This window comes from Dasypus novemcinctus, chromosome 19, assembly GCF_030445035.2.
Source record: "Dasypus novemcinctus isolate mDasNov1 chromosome 19, mDasNov1.1.hap2, whole genome shotgun sequence".
Lineage (NCBI taxonomy): Eukaryota > Metazoa > Chordata > Mammalia > Cingulata > Dasypodidae > Dasypus > Dasypus novemcinctus.
Genome location: NC_080691.1, coordinates 49,622,835 through 49,648,923, shown reverse-complemented (window position 1 = coordinate 49,648,923; position 26,089 = coordinate 49,622,835). Strand labels below are relative to the sequence as shown.

The 26,089-nt window shown below is 44.7% G+C and overlaps 1 protein-coding gene across 1 annotated transcript; it reads left to right on the top strand.

Annotated features, from left to right (window-relative positions):
• Nucleotides 1-10,705: 10,705 nt before the first annotated feature.
• On the top strand, nt 10,706-13,124 carry LOC131274459 (cationic amino acid transporter 4-like). Its single transcript, XM_058281014.2, has 4 exons — nt 10,706-11,707; nt 11,980-12,608; nt 12,843-12,951; nt 13,057-13,124. The coding sequence occupies exons 1-4, from the start codon at nt 10,726-10,728 to the stop codon at nt 13,122-13,124; spliced, it is 1,788 nt and encodes a 595-aa protein (XP_058136997.1). The 5' UTR covers nt 10,706-10,725.
• The last annotated feature ends 12,965 nt before the right edge of the window (nt 13,125-26,089 follow it).

Sequence of the window (26,089 nt, the reverse complement as noted above, 5' to 3'; positions counted from 1 at the left end):
TTTCTTACCTCTTTTACTTTCCTTGGCCCTAATCATTTTCCTTCAAGGGAACTTAGGCAACAACAGGGAATAGAATAAGAAGAACAAAGTGTCAAAGAGAAGACAACACACACACACACAAACAGCACCTAAATAAACCCCAAGACTAGATGGAGAAACTAATCAACTGAACAAACCCATCAAGAATAAAATGATGACCAGACACCAACAAAAAATTACAAACTGTACCAATAATAAGGAAGTCATGGCTAAAGCAATGAACAAACTAAAAGCCAGGAAGAGGAGCAGAACATCAAACATCATATCAAAGTTCTCCAGACAAATATCATGGGCCAAGTTAATGAAGACAAGGAACAGATTGAGGATATTAAGAAAACACCTGGAGAGCATACAGAAGAAATTGTAAACATACCCAAAAGATGACAGATATGATGGTGATGAATGGCACAATCCTAGAAATCAAAACTACACTCTCAGCAAATAACAGCAGATTTGAAGAGACAGAGGAAAAAATTAGTGATATGGAAGACCAGTACTTCTAAAATCAAAGAGATAGCCAAATTGATAGATTAAAAGATAGAAAAAATCCAGAAGGGTCTTAGGGATCTGAATGATAATGAAAAAAAAAACACAAACATGCACATTATAGGTATCCCAGAAGGTGAAGAGAAGGGAAAGGGGACTAAGGGGTGCTGGAGGAAATAATGGCTGAAAACTTCCCAAACCTATTGAGAGAGATGGATGTACATGTCCCGGAAGCACAATACACCCAAAACAGCATAAATCCCAACAGGCCTACCCCAGGACATATACTTGCTAAATTATCCAATGCTCAAGACAATGAGAAAATACTGAAGGCAGCAAGAGAAAAGAGAGCCATCACATACAAAAGAAGCTCAATAAAATTAAGTGCTGATTTCTCATCTGAAACCATGGAGGCAAGAAGGCAGTGCTATGACATAGTCAAGGTACTAAAAGAAAAAAAACTTCCAGCCAAGAATACTCTATACAGCAAAGCTGGCATTCAAAAATGATGGAGAGTTCAAAATATTCACAGATAAACAGAAACTAAGAGAGTGTGCCAACAAGAAACCTGTCCTTCAAGAAATAATAAAGTGAGTTCTGCAGGAGTAAAAAAAAAAAGAACAGGAGAGACAGACTTGGAGGAGACGGTAAGAAAAACCAAAAAGACAAAAAGAGAAATAAAAACAACATATAACATACACAAATCCAAAGAAAATATGGCTAATGCAAGTAATTCCTTGAGAGTAATAACACTAAATGTCAATGGATTAAACTTATCTGTCAAGAGACACAGATTGGCAGAATGGATAAAGAAACAGGATGCATCTGTATGCTGTGTACAAGAAACCCATCTCAGACCCAGGCATTCAAGGAAGTTGAAAGTGAATGACTGGAAAGCAATCTTATAAGCAAACAACAAAAGTGGACAGGAGTAGCTATATTAATATCAGACAAAATAGACTTTAAATGCAAAATTATTGTGAGAAACAAAAATGGACACTACATCTTAGTAAAAAGGGGAATCTTTCAAGAAGAAAGAAGAATCATATGTATTTATGCTCCTAACCAGGGCCTCTCCAAATATGTGAGGCAAACACTGGATAAACTAAGTAAAGGAATAGATGCCTCTACAATTATAGGGGGGGACTTTCGTAGACCATTATCACCATTAGACTGAACATCTCAACAGAGAATCAATAAAGAAATAAAGACGTTGAACAATATATTAGTGGATCTGGACCTAATAGACATATATAGAACATTACATTCAAATACAGCAGGATATACATTCTTCTCAAGTGCACATGGATCATTCTCCAAGATAGGCCACATGCTAGGCCACAGAGAAAGTCTCAATGAATTCAGAAAGATTGAAATCATAAAAGAAATAATTTCTCTGACCACAGTGGAATGAAACCTGAAATCAGCAAGGGCCAGAGGACCAGATTAGGCAAAAAGATATAGAAGTTAAGCAACACACTCTTAGACAAAGAGTGGACCAAGGAGGGAATCTCAAAAGAAATCAGTAACTACCTTGAAACCTATGAAAACAACAACAGAACATATCAAAACTTATGGAGTACAGCAAAAGCTGTACTGAGAGAGAAATTCATAGTCATAAATTCATACATCAAAAAAGATGAAAGAGCTAAAATTGAAGACCTTACTGCACACTTGGAGGAATTAGCAAAAAAATAACAAACTAACCCCAAACAAATAAAGAAAGAACCAATATAGGAGCAGAACTAAATGAAATGGAAAATAAGAAGGCACTAGAAAAAATAAACAAAACCAAGAGCTGGTTCTTTGAGAGGATCAATAAAATTGAAAAACCATTAGCTACACTAACAAAGAAAAATATAGAGAAGATGCAAATACAAAAAATAAGAAATGAGAAGGAGATATCACCACTGACCCCACAGATATAAAGACTATCATAAGAGGATACTTTGAAAAACTATATTCCAAAAGAAAAAGCACAATTTAGAGCAAATGGACAAATTCCTAGAAACACATAAGCAACCTAAATTAACAAAAGAAGAAATTGATGATCTCAACAAACCAATCACAAGTAAAGAGATAGAATCAGTCATTAAAAACCTCACAACTAAGAAGAGCCCGGGGCCAGATGGCTTCACAGGTGAATTCTACCAACATCCCAGAAAGAACTAACACCAATTTTGCTTAAACTCTTCCAAACTATCAAATTAGAAGGAACATTGCCTAACTCATTCTATGATGCCAACATTACAGTAATACCAAAGCCAAACATAGACAATACAAGAAAGGAAAATTACAGACCAATGTCTCTAATAAATGTAGATGCTAAAATCCTCAATGAAATACTTGCTAATCATATTCAACAACACATCAAATGAATTATACACCCTGACCAAGTGAGTTTCATCCCCGGTATGCAAGAAGGGTTCAACAAAGAAAATCAATCAATGTAATACACCATATAAAAAGATTGAAATAAAAAAATCACAAAATCATACCTATAGATTCAGGAAAAGCATTTGACAAAATGCAGCATCCTTTCCTGATAAAAACACTGCAAATGATAAGAAGAGAAGGAACCTTTCTGAACGTGATCAAGGGTATATATGAAAAACCCACAGCAAACATCTTTTACAATGGTGAAATCCTCAAATCCTTCCCTATAAGACCAGGAATGAGACAAGGATGCCCACTATCACCCCTCCTATTTAACATTGTGTTAGAAGTACTTGCTGAAGCACTGAGGCAAGAAACAGATATAAAATGCATCCAAATTGTAAAGGAGGTAGTCAAAACTTCACTATTTGCAAATGACATAGAAAGCCGTGAGCAATCTATAACAACTCTTCCAGAACTTATGAGTTAAGTCACAGGTTATAAGATCAATGCATAAAAATCAGTAGCATTTCTTACACCAATAATGAGCAATCTGAGGAGAAAATCAAGAAAAAATACCATTTATAATAGTAACTAAAAAAATCAAATACCTAGGAATAAATTTAACTAAATATGTAAAAGACTTATACACAGAAAACCACACAACACTGTTCAAGGAAATCAAAGAAGACCTAAATAAATGGAAGAATATTCCCTGTTCATGGATAGGAAACCTAAATAACATTAAGATGCCTATCCTACCAAAACTGATCTACAGATTTAATGCAATCCCAATAAAAATCAACCCAGCATTTTTTACTGTACTGGAAAACCTGTGAAATTTATTTGGAAGGGAAAGAAATCCCAAATAGCCAAAGACATATTGAAAAAGAAAATTGGAGGAATAACACTATCTGACTTCAAAACACACTACAAAGCCACAGTAGTGAAAATGGCATGGTACTGGCAGAAGGATAGACACATTGACCAATGGAAGGGAATTGAGAGTTCTGATATAGATACTTGTATGCATAGTCATCTGATATTCGACAAGACCACCAAGCCCAATCAACTGGGAAAGAATGGCCTCTTCAAGAAATGGTACGTGGAGAACTGGATATCCATATGCAAAAGAATTAGAGAGGATTACCATCTCACACCTTATACAAAAATCAACTGAAGATGGATCACTGATCTAAATACAAGAGCCAAGACCACAAAGACCTTGGAAGACCATGTACGGGAGCATCTACAGGAACTTGGAATAGGTAATGGCTTTATGAAATTCACACACAAAGCCCGAGCAATGAAAGAAAATATATATAAATGGGACCTCTTCAAAATTAAAGTCTTCTGAAATGCAAAGGAGTTTATGAAGAGAGTGAAAAGAGAGCCTACCCAATGGGAGAAAATATTTGGTAATCATATATGATGGTTAGGCTATTGTGTCAACTCTGCCAGGTATTTGTGCCCAGTTGTTTAGTCAAGCATGCACTGGGCTAATTGTACAGTTTCTTATAATAGTCTTTTATGATCCTATTTATTTATGTGGGGTTAGTGATAATATTCCCTCTTTCAGTTCTGGTTGTATTTCTTTTTATTTTCTTTTTTTTTTTCTTTGTTAGAGTACCTAGGGTTTGTTGATTTTATTGATCTTCTCAAAGAACAAGGTTTTGTTTTGTTGATTTTCTCTATTGTTCATTTTTGTTCTTGATTTCATTTATGTCTGTGCAAATCTTGCTATTTCTGTGTGTTTGCTTTGGGATTACTTTGCGGTTCTTTTTCTAGTTCCTTTCAGTGTTCACTTACGTTTTTTATTTTAGCTCCTTCTCTTATTGTATAGGCATTCACAGTATGAAATTATCCTCTCAGCACTGCCTTCACTGTATCTCCTAAGTTTTGAAAAGTTGTATTCTCGCTTTCATTCATTTTGAGTTAGCTACTAATTTCTCTTGCATGTTCTTCTTTAACCCACTTATTATTGACAAATGTGTTATTTAGCCTCTAACCTGGAGAAAGATCTGTGAGCACCTGAGAAAAATGTATAACCTGCTGATTTGGGGTAAGATGTTCTATAAACATCTGTAAGGTCCAGCTTGTTTGTCATATTGTTGATGTTCCGTTTCCTTGTTGCTATTCTGTCTAGTTGTTCTATCGACTGATGTGAGTTGTGTATTGAGGCTTCCAAGTATTATTGTAGAGATGTTCATTTCTCCTTTCAGTTTTGCCAGAGTTTGCTTCATGTGTTTGGGCTTCATGTATTTTGGTTACATGCATAAATATTTATGATTTACATTTTCCTGATGGAATGTCCATTTTATTAATATATAATGACTTTCTGCATATCTTATCACTTTTTGCTTTTTTTAGGTGGGAATTTGGGCTATAATGCCCATGCCTGTCCTTTAATTTTAGTATTATCTTTTTTTCATTGAAAATGTCTTAAAAACAAAAAACTTTATTTATACATATTAATAATGCATACAGTTCATCCAAGGTGTATGATCATTGGTATTTGGTAGAATCACATAGTTGTGTATTCATCACTTCAATCATTATTACAGCATTTTCATTATTTCAATAATAATAGTAACAAACAAAAAACAGACCAAAAAACAAGAAATTCTTTATCTCTCAATCTCTCTGTTTCCCCTGCTCTACATAGGTGCTATTGCTGGCTATTCTTGCACAACTATTTATTTATGAAGCGCTTTTATTGAGACATATTCACATGCCATATAGTCTTTCCAAAGTGTATAACCAGTGGATTTTAGTACAATTACAATGTTGTGCATTCATTATCACAGAAAATCTTTTTCCAATAAGAAACACTCCACGTCCCTTAGCATGCCTTCCCCATCCCTAAATAGCCACCAGTCTAATTTCATCTCTATAAATTGATTTACATTTACATTTTATAGAAATGGATTCATATGATGTGTTACACAATATATTTAGTTCATAGTAGCACAGTCATAATACAGTATTTGTCTTTTTGGTCTGCACTTACTTCATTCAGCACAATGTCCTCCAGGTTCATCCATATTATCATATGCTTTGCGACTTCATTTCTTCTTACAGATGCATAATATCCCATTGTGTGAATACACTAGAGTTGTCTATCCATTCATTGGTTGATGGGCACCTAGCTGGTTTCTAAATTTTGGCAATCATGAATAATGCTGCTGTGAACATCGGTGTGCAGATGTCTATTCATGTCACTGCTCTCAGTTCTTCGGCTAAATACCCAGAAATGGTATTGCAGGGTCTTGTGGCAAATCTATATTCAACTTTTTTAGGAACGGCCAAACAGTCCTCCACAGTGGCTGTACCATTCTATTTTCCTACCAACAATGAATAAGTGTTCCTATCTTTCCACATCTTCTCCAACACTTGTAGTTCTGTCTGTTTAATAGTGGCCACTCTGATAGGTGTTACAGGATATCTCATAATTTTGATTTGCATTTCCCTACTTGCTAGTCATGTTGAACATTTTTTCATATGTTTTATTGCCATTTGTATTTCTTCTTTGGGCAATTGCATATTCAAGTGTTTTGCCCATTTTTTAATCAGGCCATTTGTCTTTTTAGTGTTCAGTTGTAACATCTCTTTATATATCATGGATATTGAACCTTTATCAGACTTGTGATTTTCAAATTTTTTCTTCCATTGAGTTCACTGCCTCTTCTCCTTTTCACAAATCCTGTGAGGTGCAAAAGTGTTCAATTTTTAGGAGGTGCCTTCCATCTATTTTTTCTTTTCTTGCACATGCTTTGGTTGTAAAGTCCAAATAAACACACCTACCACAAGGTCTTGAAGATGTTTCCCTACATTTCTTCTAGTAGTTTTATGGTCTTGGGTTTTATATTTAGATTTGACCCATTTTGAATTGATTCTTTTATAGGGAGTGAGAGAGGGGTCCACTTTAATTCTTTTAGTTAAATGGATATCCAATTCTCTCAGCACCATTTCTTGAAGAGACTGTTTTGCCCATTAACGTGGACTTGGTAGGTTTGTCAAAAACCAATTGGCCATCGAGGCGAGGGTTTATTTCTGGATTATCGATTCTATTCCATTGATCAATATGTCTGTCTTTATGCCAGTACCATGCTGTTTTGACCACTGTAGCATTGTAATATATTTCAAGGCCAGGTAGTGAAATTTCTCTCATGTCGCTCTTCTTTTTTAGAATGCTTTTGGCTATCCGGGTGCACTTCCCTTCCAAATGGATTTGGTAATCCACATCTGCTACCCATCTAGAAGATTTTTTTTTATAGCCTGTTTCTGCCTGTCCTCTAGCTATTTTTCTGAGAGGGAAAGAAGTCCTGTGTCTTTCTAGTCTGCCATCTTCCTGAAAGTCTCACTTTTTAGTATTTAATGTCTGTTTTACACGGCACCAGTATAGCTACCCCTGCTCTCTTTTGGTTACTGTTTGTATGAAATATCTTTTTCCAACCTTTTCTGAAGCTTCAGAGGGGGACACCCCCCCCCCCAGGGCAGACAGGGGAAGGTGTGCCCTGCTGAGTGAGTGGTCTCAGACTCCGCCTTTGCAGGCCCGACTTTGACTGCTGGAAGGACCTGAGACCAGACACTTAGATCTGCTGATTGTGGACAAGGAAAGGGAAAGAAAACCTGTCTCTCAGTGACCAGGTACCTTTGTGCACAGACTAATGTATTGCCTTGGTGGTGGGGAAGTTCTGATAAGCCTGGAGTTGACTGTGTGTGCATGAGACATGCAACATACTGCGTGAAGCCAGTGCAGTATCCCAATTCATGTTTTCCTTCTCCCATGAGGGAAAGGGGTGGAGATGACTGAAGTGGAACAATTTGACTGGAAGAAACCTGGACAAGACTAAGAATGGGGAAAAGGGGCCACCTGCTGGCCAGAAAAGAGGAAAGGGGGTATCTATAGGGTCCCCTGGGGACATACCTCCAGATCGTCCATTAGGGAGGATGTTGAAACATTGATACAATAACAATCAGACCAAGGGAAAGGATAGAAAGAAATTGATTAAATATTGCTGTTACATTTGGGCCAAGGGAAGCATTTTACCACCCGATGTGTTTTGGACAAAATACAGAGCAGATGAGGATTGGCTATGTGCCCACCTTGTAATTTGAAACATGAAAGCTAAAACTCCAGACCCAGAAACCAAGTCTGTAAAAGCTAAAACCTGGGACCCTCTATGGAGCCTCTTCTGCCCTTTTTCCTTCCCCTCCCGGGACAGGAACTGGCAAATTTGGAAAGTCAAATAGAACCTACCCAAGCTCCCAGGGAAGCAAAGGGCCAATCAGTGCCAACCCCCCCACCCCTTATGACCCACCAGCATTTAAGGAAGGAATTGGAACAATGTAGGAAGGACATACAGGACTTTCTGTTCTCCAAGGCCCCTGAAGAAAAGAGTGTGAGGGAACATATTCCCACTGAGCCTCTATACCCCTTGAGAGAAGTACCAATTGGGCTAGGAGAAATTGGTTATGTTAATGCCCCACTGACAAGTACAGAAGTCAGAAACTTTTTAACAGATTGAAGTCATTAATGCAAGATCCAGCAGGGCTAGCTGAGCACAAGTGGATCAATTCATAGGCCTTAGTTTATTTTTATATATGTCGTCTGAACATACATCTATATTGAATATCCTCTTTACAGTAGAAGAAAGAGGAAGGGTGAGGAGGGTGGCTATGAAGGAATGGGAAAGGCAACAGGCGCCTGGACCAGGGGTAATGGCAGGAGAGCAAGTGTTCCCTTAACTATAATAATAATGGTCAGGGTGATGAGCATAAATAAAGGATCTTAGAGACCTCATTATTCAGGGGATACAATTGGCCATACCTAAATCCCAAAATTTAAGGAAGACCTTTGAGGTGAATCAAGAAAAAGATGACACTCCCTCTGCTTACCTGCAGAGTTGAGGGACCATGTGAGGATCTGTTCAGGAATGTACCCTGGTTACTCTGTGCCCCAGGGAATGCTAAAGGTCTGCTATGTAAAGGGTTCTGGGCCTGATATTCAGAATAAGATCCAGAAAATGAATGGATGGGTGTTAGGATGGATAAACCACTGGAGGAGTTATGGAGAGAGTCTCAAAGTGCTTGGGAGAAGAGAGGGGGAAAAGCTGAAGCAGAAAATGAAAGTCATGATGAGCATGATCTACCATATGGTCCAGAAAGATTAGATGCAAGGCAGGGAGGAGGCAGGCAGAGCCAGCTGCGTTAGCTTGGATAAAGGGACTGAGAGAGTGCAGGACTCTGCAGGGTGTTATCACTGTAGAAAACCTGGTCATTTTAAGAGGGAGTGTCCAAATTTACAGAAACAAGGTCAGGTCATACCCCTGATGAAAGAGGGTGGATGCATTCTGGTTTGGTTCAATGTGGCTGGGTCTGGTGATCATTTGGCTCTAAACAAGTAAGAATAGTTCACACCATCCTTTTCACTTTCAGTCATGCAGCAATACTAGGATGACACTTGGACTCAGGAAAAAAATGAACCCCAGGGAGTTTAGATGGCCGCCTGAGGGCATGGGATACTACATGTGACTGGTCTGGGAACAGGGTCGTGGTCCCCCAGAGTCCTCCACACCTAACTGTGACTCCTTGGGCCTCTGAGGGGGCCCAGGAGGCTGCTTTAGCCCTCCTCAGAAGGGCGGTGTTTGTAGCTAAAAGCTCAGAACATCCAGCATTTGTTAAGTGCTTGGTCGCAGGCACTCCCCTCCCCATCCCTGCCAGCCCTGCCCAGGGCCACTCACCAAACCCCCAGAATCAACTCATTAGAGGCCTCCACACCTCTGACGCAGAGGTTCGGGTGCATTCATGGCAGGTGCTGGCTAAGGGGTGAAGTGGGTGGGTAAAGAGGCCCATATCTGCGTCTTAACCCCGCCCCCAGCTCACCCGGTGACCCTGCACCAGGCTTGGCACTTCCTGGTGGCCTTCGCTTCTTTATCTGTGGGCATAGAGCTTCCCAGGAACCTGGCTAGTGCTGGTCTTGATCTGGTAAAGAAGGGTAGGGTGGACCATTTTGGCGCGTGCGTGGGGAGAGAAAATGCGTGGGTGACTGAGGTGTGCAGACATGGGGGGTCGGTGTGCGGAGTGTGGGCGCCAGACAGCGAGGCGGTGTCCGTGGTCGTGGCCCCAGGGTGGGGTCGGGGTGGAGGGGAGGGTGGGCGGGGGACGGCTCTGGGCTCGGGTGAGGGAGCGACCCGGGGCACTGGCGGGGGCGGGGTGGGCGCTGAGGGGAGGCGGCAGCGGCAGCAGGAGGGTCGCAGCCAGTTGTGCCAGTAGGGCTGAGACTGGCGGGGACTGGGGTTGAAGGCCCGGGTGCTTGGGACAGGGAAGCGGCAGGATTGGCGGCGTGGAGAGGTGCACTGGGCTTCAGGCTCCGGACCTGGGACTTGGCGCCCAGTGAAGGGACTGACCACCGCGGTCGGAGGCGAGGTGGTCCTATTCCCGGTTTCCACTTTGCTCTCAGATCCCTAATCAGGACGGTTTCCCACCTCATGCTCCCTGCGAATGTTCCCACCTTGCCCTCAGTGACACTCAGCTCACCCCCCAGGTCTGGCTGCACCAGATTCACTAGGGAAAGGAGGCAGGCAGGCAGGACCCCCGTGCTTCCCTGTGACAACCTGCACCCCCTGCAGCGAACCCTGAGCCCTCCCCCAGCTCAGCCCTCTGGCAGGTGCATGTGCTTGTATCCCCAGGTCAAGGACAGGACTGGGCTGTGGGTGGGCAATCCAGAAGGGACTGAAGATGCCTGACCCACCTGGCAGCCCTTCATTCCCCTTTGACCCTGGCAGGTGGCTGGGCCCGCACCCCTCTCTGCTGCCCACCATGGCCTGGCGACTGCCCAGCGCCGCCAGCCTGGCACACTTCTGCAGGAAGCTGAACCGACTGAAGACACTGGAGGAGTCCACCACGGAGATATCACCCAGTCGCGGCCTGTCCATGCTGGACATGATACTTCGAGGAGTGGGTCACATGGTGGGCGTGGGCTTCTACGTGCTTACAGGCACTGAGGCAAGGCAGATGGCTGGTCCTGCCATGCTTGTGTCCTACATGGTGGCCGCCGTGGCCGCCCTGCTGATGGCCCTGTGCTACGCAGAGTTTGCAGCCCGCGTACCTGGTCCAGGCTCTGCCTACCTCTTCACCTACGTGTCCATGGGTGAGCTGTGGGCCTTCCTCGTTGGCTGGAATGTGCTGCTCCTGAACCTCCTCAGTGGTGCCATGGTGGGCCAGGCCTGGAGTGGCTACCTGGATGCCATGTTTAATTACCAAATTCGCTACCTCACTGAAACACACATAAGCACCTGGCAGGTGCCCTTCCTGGCCACGTACCCAGACTTCCTGGCCTCTGGCATCATTCTTCTTGCCTCTGCCTTTCTCTCCTGCAGAGCCCACATCTCCTCCTGGCTCAACTACACCTTCACAGTCATCAACCTCTGCATCATCATCTTTATTGTCATCATGGGCTTCTCCCTGGCCAGTCTGGAAAACTGGAGCACTGAGGGAGGCGGCTTTGTGCCCTTGGGCTTCTCAGGCATCATGGCTGGTGCTGCCATCTGCCTCTACACCTTTGGGGGCCTCCAACTCATCGCCATCTCTAGCAGGGAGGCCCGGAACCCGCAGAAGGCTGTGCCCATGGCCATTGCCATTTATGTCAGCCTTGTGACCACAGCCTACATCCTGGTCTCCACCATGCTTACCCTCATGGTTCCCCGGCACAGCCTCGACACAGTCTCAGCGCTCGCTGATGCCTTCTACCAGCGGGGTTACAGCTGGGCAGGCTTCATCGTGACAGCAGGCTCCTTCTGTGGTGAGGAATCAGTGCCTTGCAGGATGGGAACTGGGTGGGGTGGTGGGGAGAGAGGCAGCCCCATGTCCTGGGCTTCCCGGGTTGACCCCTGCTGTGTAACTATCCCAGGAGGGCTGTGATGATTAGAGAATCCCCCACTCCCACTCACCACCTTCCCAAATTTTCCAGTGGGCCTGTGACTGAAACTGGGTGGGAGGTAACTGAGCACCCCACACCCAGCCTGGCTCACAACCATTGCTGATGGGCCCCTCACTCCCACCCCTCTGCCACAGCAATGATCACGGTCCTGCTCTGGATTCTCTTCTTCCTGCCTCGCTTGGTCTATGCCATGGCGGCCGATGGGCTCTTCTTCCAGGTATTTGCCCGTGTGCACCCCAGGACCCAGGTCCCCGTGATGGGCACCCTGGTGTTTGGGGTCCTCATGGCCCTCCTGGCGCTGGTGCTGGACTTCTATGTACTGGTGCAGTTCATCTCCTTTGGGTGGCTGCTGACCTACACCTTCGTGGCCGCCAGCACCATAAGGCTGCACTTCCAGAAAACCTCTCAGCCCAGGTCCCTGGGTCCAGCCAGCCCTGAGCCTGAGGCCAACTCCTCAGTGCCCCTCCAGCCAGTGAGCGGTGAGCAAGCCTCAGGTCCCGAGCCCGGGCAGTTGCGGCCAGCCCTGAGGCCCTACCTGGGCTCCCTGGGTGAGTGCAGCCACGGAACCGCCGTGGCTTGGGCCCTCAGGCTCCTGGTGGCCTCTGCCATCACCCTGAGTGTCGTGCTCATCTTTGGGGACTCAACCCTGCACCTCCCACGCTGGGGCTACATCCTGTTGGTCCTGCTCACCGGGGTCACCTTTCTGCTCAGTCTCGCTGTCCTGGCGGCCCACCAGCAAGAGCGCCTACAGGATACCTTCCAGGTACTGCCCCAACACACCCCCTCAATCCCTTGCTCATAGTCCAGCTGGCCCCATGGCCAGCTTCTGCCACAGCAGATGAACAAGGAGAGCTTGGAGGGCTGGGGAAGCACTGCACCCACCACCACCCTTTCTTTCTGCACAGGGAGTGGGCATATGCCTCCCAAATCTCCCAAGGGGTAAAAGGAGGCCCTTGGCCAGCAGATCTTCCCCACAGCTCAGCTGTTGCCCCCTCAGACACCCCTGGTGCCCCTGACGCCAGCTTTGAGTATCCTCCTCAACATCTGCCTCATGCTGAATCTAAGCTACGTGACCTGGCTGTGCTTTTTTGTCTGGCTGCTGATTGGTGAGCTGGGGTGAGGTGGGGCATGGGAGGTCGGGATGCTGAGCAGGTGGTGGGAAGAGGGCCAGACGGGCTGGATCTGCCTCTCAGACCCTCCCACCACCGCAGGACTTGTCGTGTACTTCAGCTATGGCATTCGGCACAGCAAGGAGAACCTGCAGGAGCCACAGGAGTAGGCTAGCGAACATGCACCATATGGTATTGCCCAGTGCGACCTGGAGGAGAGGGTGCAGGCTGTGCAGCTACCTGCCCAGGAGCCTGACCGCACGGAGCTGCCCATTGGTATGTGAGGCCGGCCCGTGACCTGCCAGTGCCCGTGCTGCTTCTGTCCTGGGCTGCTTGGGCTGTTGTGGGTCGGGGAGCCTCAGGCCCTCAGGCCCTCAGTCAACAGCCCCAAGTTCCGGTTCCTTGGGGATCCAGCCATGGTTAGTGCTGGTGCTGTGGACTCTTTACCAAGCGCCATCCAACAGATTGTGACATGCTCTAGCCACAGGCCAGGCTGCTGGACGGGCAGGAAAGAAGCCCTTGGTGCATGGAGATCTAAAATAAAACCTACTTGGCCATCTGAGTGGCCTGCTGCCATGGCCACTGTGGCATTCTTTGTGGCTCTGAGTCCCCATCTACCCTTGGGAACCAATTGATTGCCCCAAGGCAGAGCAGATATGCCAAAAGCTCTGCAAAAGGGGAGGTCAGGGCTGGGCCAGGCCAGTGCCCTCTGTCCAGCTCAGAAGGGAGACATGCATGGTGGGCATAGGCTGTGTCTCAAGGGCGAAGGGGCCCATGATGGAAATGGGGTCAGCACCTACGCAAAGACTCCCCACATCCCCCAGAAGTGAGGAGAGAGGCTCGGTTTCCAGAGAACCTTTGGCTTCCCAGGACTCCAAGACAGTAGGGTGTGTGACTGTTGGCCCTGGGACAATGAGGAACTTCTCTGGCAGGCAGCACTGGGCCCCAGGAGATGGCTCCAGACCTGGAATATGGCCAGCAGGCAGGGGGCAGGTTTGCCCCTCTGATGCCCCATGGTAGCATTCCTTCCAGATAGTTCTTCTGCCTGTGCCTCCGGGCCTGGGCCTCCCAAGCACAGGCACCCCAGGCTATGGGGGGCAGGGGGAGCTGCCCAGATAGGTTCCTAGGCACAGACTGGGGCAGCAGTGAACTCCAGATGCACTGGGTGCCTGTCCTCAGGGCTCCCAGGAAGCCTGGGGGTGGAGGGGCAGGGTGGGGCTGGGAGTGACCAGGGACTCACATAAAAGGACCCCAAAGTGCTCAGTGACCACCAACACAGCCCCTCTGCCCTCTCCTCCCCTCCCCCCAGCCCTCCTGTCCCTAGCATGGCTCCCTCAGGAAAGGGGCTGATGCTTCTAAGCTGAGCAGATGCTACTCCCCAACTCCATTCTGCAGACGAGCCCCAAAGCTGGATGAGACCTGCCCTGGGTAGCCTCTTGCTACCTTGCCTGGGCTCAGGCTGCACATACCCAGGGAAGGAGAGTTCAAAGGGTTGAGTCCACAACGGCCAGTGGGTGGTACCTGTGGGAGACAGGGGAGGAGGTGGCACCTGTGGGAGATGGTGACAGAGGCTGGGAGAACAGCCTGCCACCAGCAACCAGAGATGTGGGTGTCCCAGGCTCTCCCTGTCTCCATGGTTTCATGGCAGGTCTCTGTATGGAAACAGATGACTTGGCTCCCACATCGGGGAGCACCTACCAAGACTGAAATAGGGAGGGTGGGGGTGTGGAGGGAGGAGGGGGAGGGAAAGAGAGTCTTCTTGGGGGTGTGAGGGTTCTGGTCTTTAATCCCTGAGGTCCCCCACCCTTCCAGACCACTCATCCGGGAGGAACAGCCCCAGGCCTCAGGCATGAGCTGGTGAGCTGGTGGTGGGACCAGAGCCCTGACCCCTGGTGTCACCACCTGGCTGGGGGAGGAGTAAGGTGCTGGCCCTGTCTAAGGCCTCTGGGCAGCCTGCTGTGGGGTTGGGAAAATCAGCTGGGTCCACACGGGGTGAGCTGTCACACTCGGGGCCTTTGCCTGCAGGTAAGGACAGAGGGTCAGGGTTCTGTCCTCCATCCTCTCAGGGAGCACAGCAGCCTGGCACAGTGGCCTCAGCACCCAGCTGGCCCACAGCTCACCTCCTCGTACTTGTTCCTCCAAGAGAAATGGGTTTCTCCATCCACATACAGCAGCAGCAGGTCACAGAGGAAGGTGACCTTGGGAGAGGCAGGGCAGACCCACGTCTAGCTCCCCAACTCAACCCTCACCCTAAGACACCACCTGCAAGCACAGGGCACTTGGGCATGCAGGCACCATAGCCACAGCCACAGGGAGCAGGTGGCAGCCACTCACCATGCCCAGCCAAACTGCTCCAGTGCCCAGAGTGAGGGTCATGGGAATGAGCCCGAACCTCCCTGCCTGAGAGAGAGAGAAACCCCAGCTGAGCCATTCTCAGGTCATACCTGTGGCCCCACGCCTCCAGCCTGTCTCCCCCACTGGGCTCCTGGCCCCTACCCACCCAGTGACCAGGATGTCAAAGCAACCTGGGGACAGCAGGAGCCCTGAGGAAGGGCCAAGGAAAGCTTTAGAAGAAATGACCTCTGAGCTGACACACGAAGTATGTGAAGTTCAGGAAGGGATAGAGCTGGGTCAGGATGGAGGGAGTATATGAAAAGGCTGAATGAAAAGCAGGAGAGAGAACTGGGAGCCATGGAACGGTGGTGAGCAAGGGTGTGCAGAGTGGGGTATGACCCCTCCCTCATTGTTTATGCTCATTGTCTGCTCTCTGTGTCTGTTTGTTGTGCACTTGTCTCTTTTTAGGAGGCACCAGAAATGGAACCCTGGATCGTGCATGTGGGTGGGAGGCACCCAATCACTTGGGACACCTCTGCTCCCACTTATTTGGTCTCTCAATGCATTTCTTCATTGTGCCTCCTCATTGAATCATCTTGTGAGAGCACGTCATGCCAGCCTATCATGTCAACTCGCTGTCTTGCCTGTCTTCTGTAGGAAGCACCAGAAACTGAACCTGGGACCTCCTATGTCATAGGTGGGTACCCAACTGCCTGAGTCACATCTGCTTCCCTGTTAGGAGATTTTTGAAGACTGAGTCAATCCCTTTAAATGTGATTGGTTTGTTAACTTCTTGTATTTCTTGTAGTGTCAGTGTAGGTAGTTTGTGCATTTCAAGGAATTTGTCCATCTCATCTACGTTGCCTAGTTCATTGGCATATAGTTTTTCATAATATCCTCTTACAATCTTTTTGTTTCTGTGGGACCAGTTGTAACATCCTCTCTGTAATTTCTGATTTTATTTATTTACATCTTCTCTTTTTTCTCTGTTGGTCTACCTAGGGGTTTGTCAATTTTATTGAGCTTTGGGTTTGGTTGATTTTCTCCATTTCTTGTTCTCAGAACCATTTATTTCTGCTCTAATCTTTACTACTTTTTTCCTTCTGCTTGCACTGGGAATGGTTTGCTCTTCTTTTCTAGTTTCTCATTGTTTGGTTAGATCTTTGATTTCAGCTTTTTCTTTTTCTTTTTAATATAGGTTATAGTGTTATAAATTACCCACTCAGAATTGCCTATCCTGTATCCCATAAGTTTTAGTAAGTTCTGTTCTTGTTTTCATTCATCTGAATGTATTTTTCATAATTTCACTTATAACTTCTTCTCTGACCCACTGATTATTAAAGTGTGTTTTGTTCAGCCCCAAACATTTGCAAATTTACCTCTTTCCTGTCAGTTATTTGAGTTTCATTCCATTCTAACGTGCGAAGGTGCTTTATATAATTTCAGTCTTTTTGTATTTGTTGAAGAATGCCTTGTGCTATCATGTGGTCTACCCTGGAGAAAGACCCATGAACATTTGAAAGAATGTATAATCTGCTGAGTTTGTTGCAATTTTGTGCACATGTTGGGTCTAGCTTGTTTATCATATTGTTCAGGTTTCCTGTTTCCTTGTTGATCTTTTTTCTAGGTGTTCTAATGATGCGAGTGGGCTGTTGAAGTCAACAAGGATTATTATAGGGATGTCTGTTTCTCCCTTCAGTTTTGTCAGAGTTCACCTGATGTATTCTGGGACATCCCTGATAGGTGCATATTTATTTACGGCTGCTATGTCTTCATGGTGGATTGTCCCTTTTATTAATATATAATGGTCATGTGTATCTCTGATATGTTGAGGCAGCAAGAAGCAGAGTACCTTTGGGTAGTAGGTGGCAAATAAAAACTTCTGCATCCTAAAAAAATCCTGTATCTCATCTGGGGCTTTGATATATTCCTTTCCTTGGGGCATTTCTTCAATTTTCATAGTATGCCTTGTAATTTTTTGCTGATATCTAGACATCTGGTTAGGATGGTGAGTTTACTCAAATGCTCAATTTCTCTCTTTCATGGGGATTTGGTGATAGGAGGTTGTGTGTTACTGCTGTTCTTTGATTCTTGATTCAACCTGTTCTGGGTCTTTAGGATTCTCAGTTAGTTGCTCAAATCTGGGCACTGGAGCCAGTATTGGGTTGCAAACCCGCTTCCAAGGGACTTGAGGAGGGACTCTGTGAAGGCCACAAAAGCCTCATGTATTTATTTACTTTCAATTACCTTATGTGAATTTCCTTGGTCTGCCAGAAGATGGCGGGGATCAACTGGTTGTGTCTTGGCTGTAACATGAACTGGATCAAAGTGAGAGAGGATCCTACCTGGAGACTAAGTGCCTCATAATTCAAACTTGCTCAAAGGTAGTTCTGTAACCTTGGCTGGCAGCCCCCTTTTTTCCCAGGTAGGAAATAATTCCTCTCCCCTCTGCATCCTCAACAACCAGCCTCAGTCAGCAGAGAGGAAGCCTGAGAGGGTTGGATCTCTCTAGCTCATGTTGACTCCCAAGGCAAACAATGGTGTGGTCCTACCAGCCTGGAAGGACTCCTGGGATAAAGCAGACCAAATCTGTGGAAACTGTAGCATTGATCTGGAGAAAGAGTCCATGCTAGTTGCTGAGGGCAGGGAAAGGGAAGAAAAAATGAGATGTGGAGGCATTTTCAGGACTTGGAGTTGTCCTAAATGATATTGCAGGGACAGATGCTGGACATTATGTATCCACCATAATCCACTGAACGGACTGGGGGAGAGTGGAAACTACAATGTAAGCTATATCCATGCTGTGCAGCAGTGCTCCAAAATGTATTCACCAAATGCAGTGAATGTGCCACACTGATGAAAGAGGCTTTTGACATGGGAGGACTGGGAGGTGTGGGGGGTGGGATATGTGGGAACCTCTTACATTTTTTAATGTAACATTTTTTGTGATCTTTGTATCTTTCAAAAAAAAGGATTTAATAAAAAAGAAAGAAAAAAAAAGGAAAAAACAAAAACTGAGTCAGGGAAGCCAACATGGCTCAGTGGTTGAGCACTCGCTTTCCACACATGAGGTTCCGGGTTCAATCTTGAGCCCCGTACCTTAACAAAAAAAAAATAATAATAATAATGCTGGGAAACGGACTTTGGCCCAGTGGGTAGGGCGACCGTCTACGGCGACCGTCTACCACATGGGAGGTCCGCGGTTCAAGCCCCGGGCCTCCTTGACCTGTGTGGAGCTGGCCATGCCCAGCGCTGATGCACGCAGGGAGTGCCGTGCTACGCAAGGGTGTCCCCCGCGTGGGGCGCGGGGAGCCCCACGCGCAAGGAGTGCGCCCCGTAAGGAGAGCCGCCCAGCGTGAAAAGAAAGAGCAGCCTGCCCAGGAATGGCGCCACCCACACTTCCCGTGCTGCCAACAACAACAGAAGCGGACAAAGAAACAAGACGCAGCAAATAGACACCAAGAACAGACAACCAGGGGAGGGGGAGAAATTAAATAAATAAATAAATCTTTAAAAAAAAAAAATGCTGATCCAGTCTCACACTGTGTCCCTCTCCCTCTCCTTTCCTAGGGAGGTGGATTCCTTGGTCCCACTTTGCTGTAGCCACCGGCCCCAAGGCCTGAGAATTCAAAGTGTCTATAGGGTGGTGGAACATGCCACCAGTTGCAGCTGCAGCTTTAACTTGGTTTTGCTATCATGATTCTTTTCCTTTGCCCCTTTTTCTTCAGGGTGGTATCCAGCATTCCTGTGGTGTCCTACACCCTACAACATTTTTTCCCAGGTCTTTTCTGACTGTCCTCTACCTATTTTGCTGGAATAGAAGAGAGGTTGGTATATTTCTGGTCTGCCATCTTCCTGGAAGTTGGTTCCTCACTGGTTTCTGAAGTGACCAGCTGAGTAGAATCTTCAGCTGGCACTTCTCTTTCTGATCCTTCATTGCCTTATGAAGAACGATGTTATTTGAGAGTGATCAGGATCTTCTGATTCTTCCTTTACTATCACAGCTTCCATTTCTAGGGAAATTCCAGAATCTTCCATGGATTCAGCTTTCACTTTGATGGGGCCACAACTTCCACGCAGAGACAGGACTGACCTTTCAGCATCTGCTATCATCACCGGACCACCTAGGTGCTTCTTTGGCTCCAGGAAATGTTTCTTAATGATAAATGAAATCCCTGCTTTGTTCTCTAAAATCCATTGCCTGTTTTTATGCTAGTACCATGCTGTTCTGAGGACTGTAGCTTTCTTTCAAGGTCAGGCAGTGAAATTCCTCCACATCACTTTTTTTTTTTTTTTTAGATGCTTTTGGCTATTAGGGTGCAGTTTTCCTTCCCAATGAATTTGGCAATTGCCTTTTCTATTTCTGTAAAATAGGCTATTGGACTTTTGATTGGCATTGCATTGAATCTATAAAATCAGTTTGGGTAGGATTGATATCTGCACAATATTTAGCCTTCCAATGCATGAGCATGGAATGTCTTTCCATTTCTTTAGGTCTTCTTTGATTGTTTTCAGTATTGTTTTATAGTTTTCTAAATACAGATCCTGTACATCTTTGGTGAAACTGATTCCTAGGTATTCGAGTCTTTTTGTTGCCATTGTTGATGGAATTTTTCCCCTGAATTCTTCCTCCAATTGTTCAATACTAGTGTATAAATACATTATTGATATTTGTGTGGTGATATCATATCCTGCCACTTGACTGAACTCATCTGTTAGAGGGAAAGCTTTCAACCTTTCCCCATTGAGTATGATGTTGGCTGCGGGTTTTTTCAAATATGCCTTTTATCATATTGAGGAATTTTTTCTATTCCTACCTTTCAGAGTGTTTTCATCAAGAAAGGATGCTGGATTTTGTAGAATGCCTTTTCTGTATCAATTGCAATCATGTGGTTTTCCCCTTCTATTTGTTAATGCTTTGCATTGATTTTCTTTTTTTTATGTTGAATCATCCTTGCATACCAGGAATAAATCACACTTGGTTGTGATATGTAAGTCTTTTGGTGTGCTGCTGGATTTGATTTGCAAGTATTTTTTTGAGAATTGTTCATTAGAGTGATTGGTGTGTAATTTTCTGATAGGGTCTTTATCTGGCTTTGCTATCAGAGTGATCATGGATTCATAAAATGGTTTGGATAATTTTCCCTCAGTTTCGATTTTTTGGAAGTGTCTAAACATGATGGATGTTAATTCTTCTCAGAACACTTGTAGAATCCACCTGTGAGGTCTTCTGGTCCTAAACATATCTTTGTTGAGAGATTTTTAATGGCAGGTTAAATCTCTTTCAATGGAATTGGTTTGTTGAATTCTTGTATTTCTTGTAACATCAGTGTTGTTACAAGTTGTGAATTTTTAGAAATTTGTCCATTTCACCTAGGTTGTCTAGTTTGTTGGCATCCAGTTTCTCATAATATCCTCATATCCTTTTTATTTCTGTGGGGCCATAACTTCCCCCTTTCCTTTCTGATTGTATTTATTTGCATTTTCTCTCTTTTTTTCTTGGTTAGTCTAGCTAGGGGGTTGTCAATTTTATTGATCTTCTCAAAGAATCAGCTTTTGGTTTTACTGCTTTTCTCTATTTTTTTTTTTTGTTGTTGTTCTCAATTTCATTTATTTCTGCTCTAATATTTATTATATCATTTGTTCTGCTTTCTTTGGGATTGGTTTGTTTTTCCTTTTCTAGTTTCTCTAGAGGTTCCATTAAATTTTTGAGTTTAGCTTTCTTCCTCTTTAAGTGAATCTATGGGGATATAAATTTCCATCCTAAGACTGCCTTCGCTGTATCCCTTAAGTTTTGATAAGTTGTGTTCTCATTTTCATTTGTTTCAATATATTTACCAATTTCACTTGCAATTTCTTCTTTGACACACTGATTATTTAGAAGTGAGTTGTTTAGGCTCCACACATTTGCTACTTTACTTGTTTCCTTTTAATGGATTTCTAGTTTTATTCCATTATGATCTGAGAAGGTGCTTTGTAGAATTTCAATCATTTTTATTTATTGAGAGCTACACTGTGACCCAACATGTGGTCTATCCTGGAGAAAGATGAGAATTTGAGAAGAATGTATAACCTGCTGAGTTTGTGTACAACATTCTGTATAAGTCTGTAAAGTCTCATTTATCATATTATTCAAGCTCTCTGCTTCCTAGCTGATTTTCTGTCTAGTTGTTCTAATTCTAACTGTTTTGAAATCTCCAGCCATTATTGTAGAGATATCTATTTCTCCCTTCAGTTTTGCCAGAATTTGTCTCATGTGTTTTGGGGCACCATGGTTAGTTTCATAGGTATTTATGACTGTTATAGCTTCATGGTGGATTGTCCCTTTTATTAATATATAATGACTTTCTGTATCTCATAACTTTTTTGCATTTAAAGTCTGTTTTGTCCAATATTAGTATAGCTATTCTTGCTCATTTTTGGTTACTATTTTCATGGACAATCTTTTTCCAACCTTTCACTTTTAGCTGCTTTTTTATCCCTGGGTCTAAGATAAGTCTTCTGTAAGCAGCATATGGATAGCTCATGTTCTTTTTTATCCATTCTGTCAGCCTATATCATTTGACTGGGGAGTTTAATCCATTCACATTCAAAGATATTACTGTAAATGCAGTATTAACATCCTCCATTTTCTTTTTTGGTTTTCATGTCGTATCGTAGTTTTGCCTGTCTTTTTACACTTTTGGTTATTCTTTCTGCTACCCTTTCATCTATACTCTTTTCCAGGTCTCTCTCTCCTTTGATTTTTTTTTCAGGAACTAAGGCTTCCTTTAGTATTTCCTGCAAGGGTGTGTTGTTTTCATGAACACTCTTAGTTTATATTTGTTTGTGACTATTTTATACTCACCTTCATATTTGATGGACAATTTTGCTGGACAGAGAATTCTTGGCTGGCAGTTTTTCTCTTCCAGTGTCCTAATTATAGCATACAACTCTCTTCTCATCTCCTCTGTTTCTGATGAGAATTCCATGCTAAGTCACACTGGACATCCTTTCTATGTGATGGTTTGTTTCTCCCTTGCTGTTTTTCAGAATTTTCTCTTTATATTTGACATTGGAAATTCTGGGTAGTGTGTGACTTGGAATAGGTCTATTTGGATTTATTCTGATTGGGATATGGTGAGCTTCTTGGACATATAAGTTCATTTCTTTTGTGAGAGTGGGGAAATTTTCAGTCATTATTTCCACCCCTTTTCTCTCTCTTCCTCTTCTGGAACTCACATGACATGTATGTTATTGCATTTCATGTTGTCATTCAACTCTCTGAGCCCCTGCCCAATTTTTCCATTCTTTGCTCTCTTCAGTTTCAATTGTTCTGGCTTCAGTATCACTTATTCTTCCTTCTATCACTTCAAGTCTGCTGTTACATGCTTCAGTGTTTTTTTTTAATATCACCTATTGTGTCTTTCATTCCCATGAGCTCCGTGTCTTCTCTTTTCAAGATTTCAAATTTTTCCTTGCGCTCACTCAATGTCTTCTAGATGTCATTTATCTCTTTAGACATGTTGTCTTTCAATTCATTAATTTGGTTTTGCAAATTTCAGTGCTGTTGTTAATTAATTCACTCAAATCATGCATCCTTTTTGGTACTTTGAATGTATTCTTTTTCTTAGGCCGTGTCTTCCATTTTCTTAGTATGGCTCATCATTTTTTTACTGACGTCTAGGCTTCTGATTAGGATGATAGTTTAGTCAGATGCTCAATTTCTTTTGCTTTTGTAGGGGCTTAGTGGTGGGAGGCTGTGTGTTACTGCTGCTCTTTGATTCTTGGTTCAGCCTGGATCGTTAGGATTGTCCCTGTGAGCTGCTCAAAACTGGGCTCTCAACCCAGGAATGGGCTGCAGACCTGCTTCCTAGATGTTTTATGTCCACTTCCTTGCTCTTCCAGGAGATGGCATACTTTAGTGGTCCTCTGAGATCAGGGCCTGCTGGGACTGTGTCAGCTACAACATTGACTGGATTGTCCTGTTAGAGGTTCCTGCCTGGAGGCTAAGAGGCTTGAAATTCACACCTTCTCAGAGACAGTCCTTCAGCCTTCACTGATAGCCCCCTCCATTTTCCGAGGGAGGAAATAATTCCACTCCCCTCTGCATCCTCAACCATCAGTCTTGGTTGGTAGACAAGGAGATTGGGAGGGTCATATCTCTTTAGCCCAATCCAGCTCCCAAGGCAGAAAATAGCATGTCCCACCCAGCCTGGAAGGGCTCGTGGAACTAAGAGCAAGTGTGTGGTCAGAAGCTGAGTCAGCCATAGGCTGACTCCCCTTTCCTGGGGAGGCGTGTCCTCAACACTCAGTTCTGGCTAGAAGAGAGGAGATAGCCAGGGTAGGATTACTCCAGTCCTCTGCTGTCTCCCAGGGCAGACAACGACATGGGCCCATCTAGCCTGGAAGGGCTGGTGGGACAAAACAGACCCAGTCTGTAGATCAGAAACTGAGTCAGCCTTCGGATGTATCCCTCTGTCTTCCCTTTTCTGGGGCAATGGATCCCTGGAGCCCCCTGTGTAGCTGGCTCAGAGTCCTAGGAATTCTAGACTGTCTTTAGTGTGGGGGAGGGTGCTGGCAGTAGCAGCTGCTGGTTTCAACTCAGTTTTGCTATCATCGTGATTGCTCTCCTTTTTCCCTCTCTCTTCCGGGCAGTGTCCAACCCTTGCCTGGTATCCTAAACCCTAGATCTTTTTCCAGCCTGTTTTAGCCTGTCCCCTAGCTATTTTAATGGCAGAGTAGAGAGTTCTGTGTTTCTAATCTACAATCTTCTTGGAAGTTCCACTATTTCTTCAAATATTGTCTCTACCCCTTTCTCTTTCTTCTAGAAGTCTCCCCATGATGAGTATATTGGGTCTCTTGATGGTGTTCAAGAAGATTCTTGGGCTCTGTTCACTTTTCTTCATTCTTTTATCTTTCTGCTTCTCAAACTTAATCCTTTACATTTATTTTCAAGGTCACTGACTTTCTTTTGAGAGCTCCAATCTGCTATTGAACCGCTGTAGGAAATTCTTTCTCATTGTGAGCTTCAGCTCTCTTTAGTTCCTCTTCATGATTTCTCTCTATCACAATTCTCTGTGCTCATCTAGTTTTTCTGATTTCCTTTAGCTCTTGGAGCATATTTAGGACTATTTTCATAAGGCTGTGACTGGTGTTTCCAAGAGCTGGTTTCCTCATCAGTGATTTCTAGTTTTTTTTTATTCTGGTCCTTTGCACAAGCTATCACTTCCTGTTTATGTTTTGCAATCTTTTTGTTGCAATCTGGGCAATTTTATATTTTAAGGTGCTAACTCTGGAATCTAGAGACTGAAGCATCTATTCCTTATATTTGTGTTCAGGTAGTGTGATGACAGAGATTTCCGTGATCACCAGGAGTTAACAACAACAACAACAACAACCATAAAAAACCTTTTCCAATCTTTCCAGATTGGCATGTGTGAGTGCTGTTCTTCAGAACCTGGCTGTTCTGAGTATAAAGAACAGCCCAAAGCAAAAGTGTAGGATCCTCCCCAGCCTTTTCTGCAGCTGTCTCTTGTCCTGGGCATACACATGCAACCCTAGGAATTTTTCCACTTACATGGAGACAAATATCATCATTCTGTTAGGAAACAAGTGTTTCTTCACGGTCCCAGGTGCTACACAGTATGTCCCATGACCTGTAGTCCTTTGCAGCAGGCAACTGCAAACTGACTCTTCTCCTATAGTGTTCTATAGGAGAGCTCTGTGAGTCACCTCTCCATGCAGGGCAATATCTGGGATGGTAAGCCTGCAATGAGTGTCCAGGTTCACCCTTCAGGCTGTCTCCAGTCACAATGGAATGGACACGCATGCACCCTCGCATATGCACAAAGGTCATGCTCTTGCCTTCAGAACTGGACCAGAGCCCTGATTAAAAACATGGGCTGGCTCCTTGCAGAGCTGGTTAGGGGATGAGGGAAGGGCCAGCAAGGATGCCATGAAACCCTACTGTTTTTACATTTTTCTCAGTTCGGTGCTCATTGAAACCCTTCAAAATTTTCCAGGACTTTGAAAAAGATGTTTCTTCCAGTTCTTGCTTGTTGATTAAAGCTTCTGTAGAGGTACAGAGCCCTGCCTAGAGTGTCTTGTTCCACCATCCACCTTGTGGGTACAAGTCAAAGGGGAGGCAGAGGAAGATGTTCAGACATGGGGCTAGAGTGTGCGGAGAGACAACCGGCACCTAGCACCTGTGGGGAAGGGGCTCTGCAAAGGGTATCACAGGTACCCAAGAAGAAAGAGCTCTTAGAGAAGGCCAAGTGTACACCAAAGGGCCCAGTAAAGGGCAGTCTCAGCTGAGATACTGTGACAGAGAGGCAGAAGTGAAATCCCCTATGTGTGTCACAGTCCTTTTAGCAGTGAGGGGGAACAGGGCCCTATGGCCTTGTGGGCTGTAAGCTGCCCATGCCGGTAGCACATGTGTGTAGACCTGGAACTGAAAGGCTCTCTAGAGATGGCCTGCAGGGAGGGAGTACTGGGTTCCCAACCTGAGGAGCTCTGCCACATTCCCCAATGGAACAGTGACAATCCCCAAAGTGCAAAGACAGTGACCAGTGAAGACGGATGTCCCAATGATGGACCTTTGATACTGATGACTATGCTTTTGAGCCTGTTGTGGTTGAAATTTCAACTTGACCTAGTGTTGCAGGGTGCCTAAGAGTTACCTCCTGAGAGTCTACATGTTGCTCAAATGTGGCCACTCTCTGAGCCAAACTCAATATACATATGCATTACCTTCTCCCCAGCATGGGACATGATTCCCAAAGCTGAGCATCCATGGCACCGAGGGATTACTACTGTAGCA